At 37.3% G+C, this 14,478-nt stretch overlaps 1 protein-coding gene across 2 annotated transcripts in view; it reads right to left on the reverse strand.

The window, feature by feature from the left end:
- SAMSN1 (SAM domain, SH3 domain and nuclear localization signals 1) overlaps positions 1-767 on the reverse strand; it is an 86,539-nt gene extending 85,772 nt beyond the window's left edge. The window contains exon 1 of one of the 2 annotated variants that reach the window (XM_048966592.1): positions 667-767. Coding sequence is in view for 1 of the 2 variants with exons in the window: in XM_048966601.1 (XP_048822558.1) it covers positions 667-690 (24 nt within the window). In the remaining variant the exon portion in view is untranslated. The remainder of the gene's footprint in view (positions 1-666) is intronic. The other variant, XM_048966601.1, reaches the window with a different exon arrangement.
- Between the last annotated feature and the right edge of the window lie 13,711 nt (positions 768-14,478).

Genomic DNA, 14,478 nt, shown 5'->3' on the forward strand with positions numbered 1-14,478 from the left:
TTACCTGTTCATTCTGAGCAATTGTCTTGGAGTAAGAAAGGACAACTAAAAAAAAAAAAAAAAAAAAAAAAAAAAAAGAGAGAAAAAAGAAAGAAAGCAAGAAAGAAAAAAAACAAAGAAAATCTGGAGAGGGTCTTAGATTCTTAGATCAACCCTTCTGTCCTTGAGTACATAACATCATATGCCTGGATCAGCCCAAATGGCTATGTGTTCACACCTGGCTATTAGAAAACTAAGGCTTGAAAAGTTCTAGCAGTTTTCCCAGACTACTATAGAAGGAAATCAAACACCACTATCTCAAACAAAATAGCATAAAGCAAATTCTTGCTTACACATATCTAGCAATTTTAAGACACATAATGAGATTTTCACTGTGCTGGATCAAATGCTTCATGTTTAAATCTGCAGATTTTTGTAATAGTCTCAGCACACAGCATATTTATAATAATTTTTTCCTTCATCTTATTTTCGCCGAATCATGATTTGTTATGTATAATTTCTCATACATAAAGTCTTTCCTCTATACTAGAGGGTCTCACTGTCATTACACAATCCTTGCACAATTGATGATGTAAAACCTTGATTTTTTTCCTCCCATACACACCCACCAGTTCAGATTAACAATTCAGCAGCCCAGTAAAGAAAAATGTGTGGTGGTACACTTACCAGAGAAAAACAGAAAAGATTCATGTTGCTGCTGAGATCCACTCCAGCACCCCAAAATTCTGCTCCAGAGAACTCCTGCTGCACAATGCAGTTCCTCCTTACTCTCCCAGCTGTTTGTACATTTCTCTCTGGAGATTACTGCAAGATAAAATCCCTGCAATAATCCACTGGATTCAGAGCCCATTATCAAATGAGACAGGCTTTCTCAGGACAGTACAAGCAGTTTTCTGAATTAATGAACAACATTTACAGTTGCAGGAACAAAAGCATGGTCTGAATGATTACGATGGACTCGGGATATGTTCTCTTGCAGGCTGTTGTTTCCATTTAGTTTCTAATGTAACGGAAATAAAATTACTTATGCTTAAGACCACTGGAACATATAGCTAGCTCCAAAGCAGATCTTCTCATCTTGCTCGTATTTTCCACAGACACAAAAATTCTTGGACAATGCTACATTTCTACATAAACTAATTTATAAAATACAGCAGCTATTGTTGACTGCATTTTGAATGGAAGCATCTTACTTATATACCTTAAAAATAAACCTACTTGCCATGATCAAATTATTCAAAAAAAAAAAAAAAAGTATTCAATTTGGGGCTGTATATGACAGAATAATTACCAAACCTGTTACTGTGTTGACTGCTTGATTATGCAGATTAGGACTAAAACAAATTTGCTACAAAATTAAAAAACTGAACGTATTCAAAGCTGATTTATGGGTTATAATGAAAGGCATTATAGTATATATAGGAAAGCAGATGAGAGATAAGAAATTAGAAATAAAAACAGTAGCCTATGTGATTAAATCAACAAAAATATCATTGTATAAATTGACAAAATACCACTATACAAAGGAATTCCTATGTATTTCTCTGATATGAAGTAGAACTACAGTCTGAGAAAGAAATAAAGACAAATAGACTGTGAGTCTCAAGTTGTTTCAGATTACGAAACACATAGAATTATATTGTTCTTGGAATAATGTTCCCTCCCAGTTAATTTCCCACAGCTTATATGTGAACATGATGCTATTTGGATACATGAATAAGTAGTAGCTGATACCAAAGAGCCAAGCAGAACTTTCCTCAAAATGAGAGACACTCTGAGATGCTCTCATTTTGTGACCAAGATCTCAATTTCCTTTTTCTTATTGTAGAAATTCGTATCTGTAAATGTCAAATATCTCTTTTATTGCTCATACATCTCACTACATTGGTTTGTTCCAGTCATTTTGCAGTTTGATTCTGCACTGCAGTGAATTCAAAGCCCCCAATTTTAGCAAGATAAATAAATTTTAACATATTCTCTATCCTGAACAAAACCCAAACAAGACTCACATAAAGGCACTGAAGGCAGACACAAGCAGATAAGATTCACAACTTCAAAATGAGATATTCAGTTTGTGCTTTGCCTGTTTGCTGTGACGTATATAAGTCTTGAAGGTTTTTCCAGGCCTTCTTTGCATTTATAATTTTAGGAACACTAACAGACTTTGATCATTCCTGTTCCTCAGCTTCTTTAGGTGAAAAAAAAATGAAATAATATCAAAAACTTCATGTGCAAAGTACTATGAAAGAATTGTGATCTATAGTGGTGAACATGCTTTAGCAGGGGAATTGGACTTAATGATCCCCTGAGGTCCCTTCCAACCCCTAGAATTATGTGATTCTGTAATAATGAAAAGCACCATGACCCAATTATAGAGAATTACTTTTCTAAAAAACATCAATTATAGCAACAGCTATCTGGAAAACACTAGGAAGACTAGAAAGCTAGTAAGATAACAAGATACACTATGCAATCAAACCCCAAGAAACTCAGGGGGATGTGTTTTTCATTCAGACTGCTTTAATCTCTGGATTTGGGATTGAGGTTTTGTTTTGTTTGTTTTGTGTGTGTGTGTTTGGTTTTTGTTTGTTTGTTTGTTTGTTTTGAAGGGGCTGTGCATATTTACTTGCAAGCACTAAAGATGAAGATTTTATACTACAAATCCTCAAGATAAGCATTGCTAAGAGCCTGGATGTTAAACTGAGCTATTCAGTTTACATTTTGCTTGTATGAGCAGACACACTGAAAAGAGCACAGTTGAAGATAAAAAAACAAAGATAAAAAAGCAGCCTGTATCCATGCTTACAGACATACACATATATGGCAAGAAGTACTATAGCAAGGCAAAAATGCAGAGCTGTACAAGAAAATATTTTATAAAGAGAGAGAAATGTTCATCTAGTAACTTTCTAAGGCATTGGGCCAAATCTTGTTTCAGTTGTTCTTGATTAACCATGTGGACAGGTGCAATTCATCACATTAAGCTTGAAATCATGTGAGCTAGGCACTAGTCCACTGAAGTAAAATGTGAAAAGCAGAAGCAGACTTTACTCAAAAGCGAGCTGGAGACTGAAACCAGAAGTCATACAGGTTTAGATTCTGCAAACATGCCTACTGAGTGGATGACCCAGATGGCTTATCTTCCTTCATTCCTTTCTTCATTCTCTAAAAGGCAGATCTCCAACTTGTCTCATTTCATGTGGTGGTGGATTAATCCTTCAGTTTCCAAGTGTACTAGCTATCTCTATATATCTATATTGAAAACACTGCAGTACTGAGTTGAAGTTATTCAAATTGGGTGTAAAATATTGTTCACTATTGTAAAAAAAAAAGTTCAAATATCCTGCTTAAGGAGCAGAGATAACTAAACTTCAAATTTCCATTCCATTGTGGTAAAGTTTTACAACCAATAGCCTTCAATAAAGATTCCGAGTGGGATGCCAAAGCACAGCTACAGATATTCTAGATACTAAACCAATAAGACCCCTAAACAAAAGGATGCAAACTTATTATTAAAGGTTTTAAGTAATTATAGATGACTCTTACAAAAAGTTAACATTTTAGACCTATACTAATTCACTCATACAGCCATCTGTGAGGGACAAGTTGATATTTCTAAACTATAGATGGCACTACTCATCAGATTCCTTTGCTGAACTAATGGATAAATTAGCAACTGTGAGGAATCATCTATTATGATAATTAAAATAAGGTGCAGTACCTTACAATTTTGTTGGTCAGGATGGATAATATAAAAAAAAACACTTAGCATGAGTTTTTAATGATACTCAACACCACAGCTGTCTCTGTAGAGAATTTGATTTTTATAAAGAAAAAACAAACAAACAAAACCTAGAAAGTAAAAAGAACGAATTAGAAGGTAAAATCAGTGTTTTTAATTTTATCTGGCATAAATAGAGCCATTTGCTGCAGCAGCAATGCAGTGTCTGATGCACAGACTCAGATGTGAATGATCCAAATCGTTTATTACAAGTTCTCACATCACTTCTATACCTTCACAAGTTTTCTTTTTCTAGCTTTCCCATCCACCCCTACAACTTTCTCATCCACCGTTAAGTGTCAACAGAGCATTCTACAAAACACTCTTCAACCGTTCACACAGGCGCTTATCCAATCAGAGCTGTGAGATATTCTTTCTTCTTCTAGAGGTGTCCTTGGTTCTCATGCTGTTTATCTTGCTCCACAGCTGCTGCTCTGAACAGTTTTTCGTGTATTCCCACACAGCAACACACAGCAACAGTAAAATCACACGTTAAGAGGGGTAGAGAAATCAGTTTCACCAAACAGGAACCATGTGAAACCCTCACTTTCTAACTCTTATCTTGCACTACAGTTATTTAATTCTCTTTATTCACCAATCCATGGTTTCTAAACAGTTGGGATTTACATCTACACAAGTTGTTCAAACACCACTAAAAAATAAAAAATGCCCACAAACTGAGATTTTCATATATTGAGGTTTCTATTCCTGCACAATGGAAACACTGCACAGTTGAGATCTCTGGGTATCACTGGCCTCTTCAGGAGGCTTGGTACCAGCTGTGTTTCACAGTAAGTGGCAACATATAATCTAGCCTGTCATACAAGTAGTCAAGGTCAAGCTATGAATCAAATACCTGAAATTCAGTCTTGGCTGCAGGCTCCTAGACTTATGCTAGCCATTCTACTGGTGTAGTTTCATCTGTCACTGTGAGAACCCACCAGCAGAGTTGTGTGACTCACAGATTTATTTGGTTTTCTGGACAAATAAACCCCCTAGAATAATATATACAATAATAGTTAACCCAGACACATTTCAGTAAGCAGGAACTAATTATCCTTTGTCTTCCCCCTTCTCTTTTTCCTCCTACAGCACACCTATTCTTAATGAAAATGTGCATCTACTTCTCTGATCATCACCTATTTGTTATCCAAGTCTCTTCACATAGATTTAAAATGAAGATTAACCATACTATTGTCAGATAAAGTATGAGTGTTAAATATAATCAGGTGGTAAGCATCCACATTTCCTTATTTCCTCCACATAAAAAAAGTGAATTACTACTTCATTATGAGTTGTAAGTAAATGTTGTGCAGTACTACTTTGCTCCAGAGGCTGTTGGTAAAAATTAAGAAATTCAAAAATAATGAGTCAATTATAGGCTTCCTCTTGGTTCTGCCATTTCTTTGGAAACGGGCTGTGTATTTACGTTCACAAAATCATAGAATCACAGAACCATAAACCAATAAACCAAGTCCCTTACTACCACATCTACATGTTTCTTGAACACCACCAGGGATGGTAACTCCACCTCTCCTCTATGCAGCCTGTTCCAATGTCCAACCACTCTTTCGCAGAGTTTTTTTCTTAATATCCAATCTGAACTTCCCCTGAAACAACTTGAAGCCATTCCCACTAGTTCTATTGCAAGGTATGGGGGAGAAGAGGCTGACCCCCACCTCGCCACAACTCCTTTCATGGAGTTGTAGAGAGCAGTAAAGTCTCCACTGAGCCTCCTCTGCTCCAGACTAAACAATCCGAGCTGCCTCAGATGCTCTTTGTAAGACTTGTGTTCCAGCCTCCTCCCCAGCTTCGTTGCTCTTTTCTGGACACACTCCAGGGCCTTAATGTCTTGTTTATTGTGAGGTATTCAAAACTGAACACAATACTCAAGATGAGGCCTCATCAGGGCAAAGTACAGGGGAATGATCACCTCCCTGCTCTTTCTGGCTACACTGTTTCTGACACAAGCCAAGATACCAATTGGCCTTCTTGGCCACTTGAGCTCAGAAGCAGCTCATGTTCAGATGAGCATTGACCAATACCTCTAGATCCTTCTCCTCTGCACAGCTTTCCAGCCACTCTGCCCCAGGCCTGTAGCATTACATAGAGTAGTTGTCTCCCATGTGCAGGACCCAGCACTTGGTCTTCCTGAACTTCACCAGTTCAGGATCTGATCCAGCCTGTCCAGATCCCTCTGGAGGGCCTTCCTATCCTCAGGTAGATGAATGCTTCCCCCCAGCCTGATGAGAGTGCACTCAATCTGAGCTAGGTTATCAGTAAACATACCAAACTGAATAAGCTCCAGTCCTGACCGCCGGGGAACACACTCATGACCAGTGGAACTCCCAGTGAAACTCCCTTCAACAGCACTCTCTGGTCCTGCCAGTTTTTTACCTAGCACAGACTGTATTCATCCAAGCCATGGGCTTCCAGATTCTCCAGGAGAACAGTGTGGGAGACACTGTCAAAGGCTTTGCTAAGGTCTACAGGTGTCTACTCAGCAAATGTCTACTCAATATTCTTTAACATATGAAGGCAACCTCGTGTTGACAAAATGAGTAAAATCCCCTGACTTGTTTTACCTCTTTCAACATGAAGATAACTAAGTTATTTGCAGAATACTTTTCATGTTGACCCATTATGCATGTTGAGTGCTCTTTGATAAACCACTTTTTGATCTTTGGAAACTGCTGTTATAAAATAAGTTTTTACCATGAACATCCTCTGAATGTATTCCAAATGGTAGAGAGCTCCATCTCAGACCACAAACACAACAATAGCTCTAATTGACACTAACATTTGATATTCCAGAATCAAATGTTTCAGTGTTCCAATCACTGTCTCTAAATTACAACTACTTAATAGTTTGGAAGGGTCTCATGAAGTACTAACTAAAAATCCGATTCTTTAAATGTTATTGATTTTTTTTTTCTTTTAGACTCTCCTTCAATTTAGAGACAGCTTCTTCATTTCCTCCCTTTACATTCAGCAAATAATTAAAAATTGGTAAGAAAAATGCTTCTCAACTGCACTTACCCCTGCCAAATTGCAGTCCTCCCTTTCTGCTTTGAAAATACAGTTTTACAGATGAAATGATTGATTCAACATAGCAGCTTTTACACATTTGCAACAAGAATCTACAACAGTGCTTAGCTCAGTTAAAGATTATTTTAAGCTCAGTCAGCACAAATAGCCATAACATTTACTTCAGCTCAGAAAATCAAGCAAAATAAGACACAGAGAGCCAATATTCAGTAAGTCAAAGAGGCAAAGTAGAATGCTTTCACATTTCCAGAATTCCAGAAGGTCTATGCCTATTGAAGTCACTGGCAAAATTCCCACCAAATTCTGTGCAATCAGAATTTCATGTACCTTCTGCTAACAGATTACATTTAGTCACAACATTATAAACGCACATGGTGTTTCCCATGTATTCATTACAATACTCTGTGATATCTGGAAGCCAAGATTCCTTTTTGGATAAACAATCACATTGTTCATTCCTCTGCCCCAGAAGATTTATATATATATTTTTTTTGTAGCAGTTATATTTTAATTAAAGAAAAAAATCACTGTTTGAGAGAGAAGAAGTGTATTTCCTAAAAGGGAGGGACAGATCCTTTGCTCTATAATTTTACTGAAACTCCATGAATCAGGCCCAAACATTCTTTATAGCTATCTTGATATTGAAATTTAGAGTGAAAACTGCTAGCTTCTCTCCTCAGGTCAATTTATACATTACCAGACAAAACTGATGTCTATGGTGAATTATGGGTATAGGAGTCATTATCTTCCAGGAGCACCTTGAAAACGAGATGTCTAATCTCAATAATGTAAGTTTCCTGGTTAAATAAATCCCCTGTGCTTAGTAATTCTATGCATTTATAGAAGAGATGTCAACCCTCCACCTCCTTAGACCTTAAAAAACAGTTTAAAGCCTCAAGGGGATTTGAACCCTCACTAAACAGAATTGGTTTTTGTACTTAGTATTCTTAATCACACAGTTAATACATTTTTGTTATGTAATGGGTAAGAAAATTGAAAGAAACAGATCATTTTGTAAACATTTGACTTTACTTCCCTTTTACTTTATTTGTTTTGTGGTTAGCACTGGATTGGTTGGTTGGTTGTTTTCTTGTAAGATGAAGATGACTGCCTTAACAAGATCACCCTGCAAGAATTGGCTCTTGTCATCACTGCCCTCTGAGTTTGTAGCCAGCCAGTCCTTGTGTAGGCATTTAAGAACAGAATTTTGAAAGGCCAGCAAAGAAAGGTTCTCTAATCCACTCTCAAGAAAAATTGCCTCATCACTTTTTCCTAAGAGAATTTAAGTTAAGGACTTTAATCATCTGTTCCTTCCTTGAGGGACTGATCCAAAGCTAAATGAAGCCAAAAGGAATCCATCTATTGGACTGAGTACTTCTGGCAGCTTCAAATAGAGTAGAGTTCCTCTACTAGTTAGAGGGTACATGCTAAATCAGATGCAGCCTGAGGAGAGCCTTTAACTTACACCCATTGTAGCCTACTCCTATTCTCACACATTGCCTGACCTCCAGGAGATACCCACAGGCAGCTGTTGAAAGATCCAAACTCCAAGTGAAATAGAAAAGAGCCAGCTGGCTTACATAGCCAACCAGATGAGTAGCCTTGGACCAGAATATACAATTGTACAGTCACCGTCCAGTAGGTGCTCAAGAAAAGGGTAGATGTGGCACTGAATGACATGGTTAATGGTCATGGTGGTGATGGATTGATGGCTGGGTTAGAACTACTAGTGTTTTCCAATCTTAATGATTCTCTGATTCTATGATTTTGTCCACACCACCATCTCATCTGCAGTTTTCTGGCCTGGAGCTGGTTCATAGCCAGACAATTTGAACTTGCATCTGCCTGTATCTGTAGATACAACACCAGATTAAAAATCCCTTTCTGTCCTTAAGGAGTCTATACTGAGTCTCTGGTATTGTCTCTGCTCTCACTCATACAAATCAGGAGGAATTCACCGAAAGCCAATGAAACCACTATAGCATCAACAAAAGAAAAACTGAAGCTTACCAATTTTATTGGTGATCTCCTACTAAGTGTTTTAATTTTCATGTTTGTGTGAGTTTTGTCTTTTTGAGAACAGAAAATAGAGACTCAGAAATTCCTAATTTGGTTTTCAAATACTTCATGGTTCCATAGCTGACTGAGATATGCACCTGCTGCCAGTAGCAGTAGTTCTTCTACAAATCATTCCAAACAAATTCTGCTGTACAAGCATTGCATTTTGATCACACTAACTCTAAGTTTGGCTCAATAGCTTTTTAAAACCATTCTCCTGATAAAGAACAATTCTTCTTTTTTACAGTCAGAGAAGACCAGCAATCCATACTAGTTATACATTAAAGGCTATGCAGCTGTTTTTGTGCCAAATAAAGCTTTTCTCTAACTTTCTGCAACTTAGGTTTCAATCTGTATTTAGTAAAATAGAATGATAAAACCCAATGTTCTAGACCAGTTACAAAGCATGAGTACAAATGAATCAAGGAGTACAAAATTTGCTTAAATCACAATTGTCTAAAACACTTCACTACTGCAAATACACCTGTTTGTTGGAGTTAACCACATAAAGTTGTTCATGTATCAGAAAGAAATACACCCTGCTGCACAATGCATCAACAGCTACCCACTGTTCGGACAGACTCTTATGGTCTTCAGAAAACAACCTGAATAGATTCTTAGTAGATTGACATGAGTGTGTTTGTTTTCACATGTCAGCTTACCCAGTGTCATCAAACAGTTATTGCTGTGCAGCTAATTTTTACAGCAGTGCTGCTTTTTAGAGGCAAGAATACATCAGCTGATGCAGTGGCAATTTGAGCTGTTTACATCTTTGTGCATGTGATTTGCGGAGCCTCCAGCTTGGAGTGTCCTCATTTTTGACTATTCATGACCCTGGTATACTGTCTTCCTGACTCTCCATGTGTTATAGCACTTTCATTTCTACGAACATACTGTGCCATGTGAGAGACGAACTCTCTTTGCCACTTAGGACCCTTTTTGAAAAACAAATGTCAACCCTCATTCCCTGTGGCAATTCACTCCTTTATGCTCCTGCAAAATAGGCTCTATCTGTATCCACTCTTGTACAAGTTACTGGGATTTATTAAGATAATGAGTATGCAGAAAAGATGGATGCTAAGGGGAAGAAGTCTGTGCACTGCCATCAGGAGACATCACAGGAACTACACATAGGATATCAGTGTGTTCTAAAATATTTGGGGAAAACAAAATTTAAATTTGATTATCACATGCCAGCAAAACTGACATCAGCTACACACTGTCCCCACCAATCACATTAAAACTGGGCTTGTACAGTGGGAACCGTAGATGCCATCTGCAGCCCTAGAATAACCTTGGCAGCATACCAGCATATATTCTTTTCAGGGGGGAACTGCCTTCCTTGATGTAGCTGAGTCCTCATGGTACCTCAGACTGCCAAATTGTCTCAGAGATAGTAACTGGATATTATCACACACTTAAATTCATTCTAGTTAAACAACATACTTGGAGATGGCAGTTCCTGAAACTTTATTAAGGACTGAGTCTCCTATAGCCCTCCCCCCAACGAACTTAGAAGAACATGATTACACCGGACAATCCACCAAAAACCCAAGATGGATAGCTTGAAAAACTTGAAAACTGGAAAATACATGAAAAATCAATCCAGAAGAAGACCTGTCGAGGTATTTTCAGTGTTATTCTGCTTTAGGTAGAACAGAGTCTTTCAACAGGAACATTTTTTATCATAGTAATGAATTATAGATGGACTGAGAGTCTGAGAAGAGATTGTCATGCACAGCACTACTGCTATGTTTGCATAGAAACTTCTACCTGACTACTGAAGCTTTTTTAATCTATGGGAAAATGCAACAATCTGGAGACCTACAAAAAGGGTACATACAGTAGGTACAGTTTCAGATCAATGACCTATTTTCAAAGGTTATTACCCAGCCCCCTGTGACTGCCCTGTTACTCTAACAGCTCACACACAAAAAAAATAACCCACTGCTGAATGCAGAAATTTATGTCAACAAATAAGCTACAGATGTTCACCAGGAATAGACTGTTGAATCACATACACACAGTCGTTTAGTTCTACAGCGGTTTTACCCTATGTACTCATAGTGCAAATAGAACTTCAGAGATGGCTCTGCTAGACGTACATCATTGACTCACACATGGTATCATTATTATCACATCCAAAGCCTAACAAACTTGGGCATACCTACCCTTTGAAAATCCCTATGACAAGGAAAGTAGTAATATTCCCATGATATCTCACAGCTGAGCCTATTGTCTGTGTCACTGAAAGGTATAAACAGACACATTGCTAGAGGTCACTGAACACAGAATGCCTGAATCCAAAACACCCATTTTCAAACATTCAGTTTGAATGGCTTCCTTGTTCTTTAAGGGCTGAAACATACTTAGAAAAGTAAAATGTCTCTGTGAGGAAGTTCCTTAGAAATCTTAACATTGTTTAGCACTTAGACAGCTACCCTACATTTCAATTAAATTAAGATCTGTAATCTATGTATTCACGTTTCTGTATTACTTCAGCAATTAATCCAGCTGCCTTCTTCAGAGCAAACATACCCCAAAAATCTTTGTAGATAATACAAGAAAGGGTGTGGACGGGACTTTCTCTTCCTACTGCCTTTACATTACAGAAGCACTGGATCATGGAATGGGCTAGACAGGAGAAGACCTTAAAGATCACTGAGCTCCAATCCCCTGCCGTGGATCCCAGTCAGATTGAGTGGATATGGGAAATCTTACTTAAGAGAAAACAATACCATGAGCAAATTGAGTAGGAGAGGATAAATACATGTGCATATGTCCCAGCACAGAGGCATAAACTGCTACTGCTACTAAGAGCAGTGCTATCTGAAGCCATAGCTCTGCTGGGTGTCAGTTTACGCTTACTTACTTAAAGAAGATGTATTCTTTATCCCACATATCACAATCAAAGCATAATACATTATTATGGGATTAGATAACTAAAAAAAAAAAAAAAAAAAGCACAATATGAGGGCTGGAATTATCTTTCTGAATATGACTAATAAGAAATAACAATTACAGTCAATGTTGGAGACCAGATCCTCATCCATTCTTGTTCACACATCTCTGTGTACCCTAGCACTATGTCTGCTGACATGGTCTTAGCATTCAAGAGATGTTTTTCTGCCATCAGAAGGTATCCTACACTTGCATATAAACTATTGATTTTATATTAATTCTATTGGTGAAAGATAAGACAGAAAGATAAGCCTACAAAAAGCCAGTGGGAGCAAAGATGAATATCACAGAAAGTAGAAGCTGAGAAATAGATCTAGTAGCACACATTTCCAAAGGGGGCTGAGGCAAAAAGCCCATGTAATAATGAGATTTGAGGCAGCTCTCTATGGTATTTCCAGCTTTCATACAGAAGTCTGACTTGAATTTCACAGAGAAACCTTACGGATAATTTCTAAATAAACTTCTCTCTTTCAGGATGAAGGGTATACTTGTGAGGCAGAGAAGTATGTGTATATATATATATATGTATATATATATGTATACACACTGAATTATACACTCTTATTCTGTAAAGCAGTTGAAAATAACAACTAGAAAACCCTGAAATTATAGATCTGCTGCTCTGTCTTATGAAAATGCATGTTATCTTAATAGGTTTATTGACAAACCGAACAATAACTCTGTGATGTCATCTGTTCTACCCAAAATCACAGCAAAGCTGCCATTTGAACATTATCACTTTGGATTTGTAGAAATTTAGAAATCATTGAGAAGCTATGGAGTTTGGAAGCTCTGCAAAATCTAAATCCATAACTTGAGCAGAAGTGTCTGGAAAAGATACAAGAGCATGCAAGTGAAAATAAACACAAGGGGATATAATTACAAGGGATAACAAGACTTTGGATGTAATCTCTTGCATGTATCGGTATTACCAGCTGAATCTTTGGATAGGCCTGATCCAAAGTCTGCTAAATGTTAATGAGGGTATTTCTTTCAATTTTAATAGGTTCAGGACTTAATCCTGAAGCAAATAATTTAGTTCAGTAAGTCATTATTTTGTAATGTGAAGCATGGTGTATGGAGACAAACCCAGTACGACATAAAGTTCCACAAATAGTGCCTCATTATTCTTTATTTCTGATACAGCAAAAACAACCTTTTTAGAAACATAGGCTGGAAAGAATACATTTCTCAGCAGTCTATTTTGTAGGTCCATGCACTTAGAAGCACTGTGATCAATATTTCCAGGTGAAGCAATTCATTTCCTCTGTTTGGCATGTGCATAAACCTTGCATTGCAACTTTGGCTTTCATTTCAGTTGCAGTCTGCTATTGCTAATGAAAAAAATAAAACTTGCTAGCTTTTCTAATGCATAAGCTAGACAAATTGTTAACACTTAAGAACTCTCCAGGCAGTAATGAATGACACAGTTTTCTGTGTTATCCCTGATAAAGTTTAGGATATGGAAAGCAGTTTAATCCTCTTTCTGCACTCTCCCATCTGTGCTTTAGAGCTACCATAGTAAATTGCTACATACTGAATCATTGCTTCAGATGCAATTTCATATTTTCAAAGCTGAGATAATTTCATTCTATGGTGTATTTTTTAATCTTTGTGGAAGAAAAAAAAAAGTGGAATGTTTAGGGAAGCAGGTCAGATAGAACTGCTGCATTTAGGAAATAGGTGGTAGTTTCTAGGAAAATAGATCTTTCATAAGGGTTGCTTACAACAGTGAGTTAAGCCAAACTAATCACTTTGTTTACAGAAAATCTGCAATGCAAAGTGTTAAGATTTAACTCATTTGTAATCTTCTGTTAATTATGAGACACTTTTTATGCAGGAATAGTTGCTGACAAATATGGCTTGAGGCATTCTTCTAATTTTACCTTAAACATGTCATTGATTATGCCTAACATTTTTGATTCAGCTTTAATACTGCAGATTGAATTTACTTGGTGCAGTTAGCCATTAACCTGCCCAGGTTAGGGCTCATTTTTTTTTAACCTGTGAGGGAAGCTTAAGTTTTGTGTTGATTTCTCCACATTTTATCAGGTGTGCATTTTGCCTGTTCTGTAATCATTACGGGTAAAGGGACTGATTTAATATCTGTTGGAGTAAACTGACTGCTCAGTTCAGAGGGTGAGCGTAAGCAGCTGCTCCCAAGAGAAGAAGTGAATGCATAGAAAGAAACTGCTTCAATGAACTGTTTATGTTGCTTTTTTTTTTTTCTTTGCATCCATCTAAGAACCTACATTCAGTAACACCGCAGAAATTCATTCAATCCAGTGTCTTGGTTAGGTCACCAAATGGTTGTGGAACAGTTGGTTAATGTTAATCCTTCACAAAACTGAGATTATACTTACAGGAAGCAGCAGATACCTTGAAGAATGTGCAGCCACAGTGAGGCATCTATACATCCAGGGCAGTTAGTTAGCCATAAATCATCAAAACACTGCCAGAGAAGAAGTTCCTCTGTAACTTTCATTATTTTGAATTCCAAAAAGACATCTTACGATCTGTCTTATATTCTGGGACTAACCTGAAGAATACAGCTCATACAACCTGATGACCTAAACCCAGCTAAACAAATGTCATCTCTCAACCAGATTACAGAAGTCCTGCTCTTTCTT

This window comes from Lagopus muta, chromosome 1, assembly GCF_023343835.1.
Source record: "Lagopus muta isolate bLagMut1 chromosome 1, bLagMut1 primary, whole genome shotgun sequence".
Taxonomy (NCBI): Eukaryota; Metazoa; Chordata; class Aves; order Galliformes; family Phasianidae; genus Lagopus; species Lagopus muta.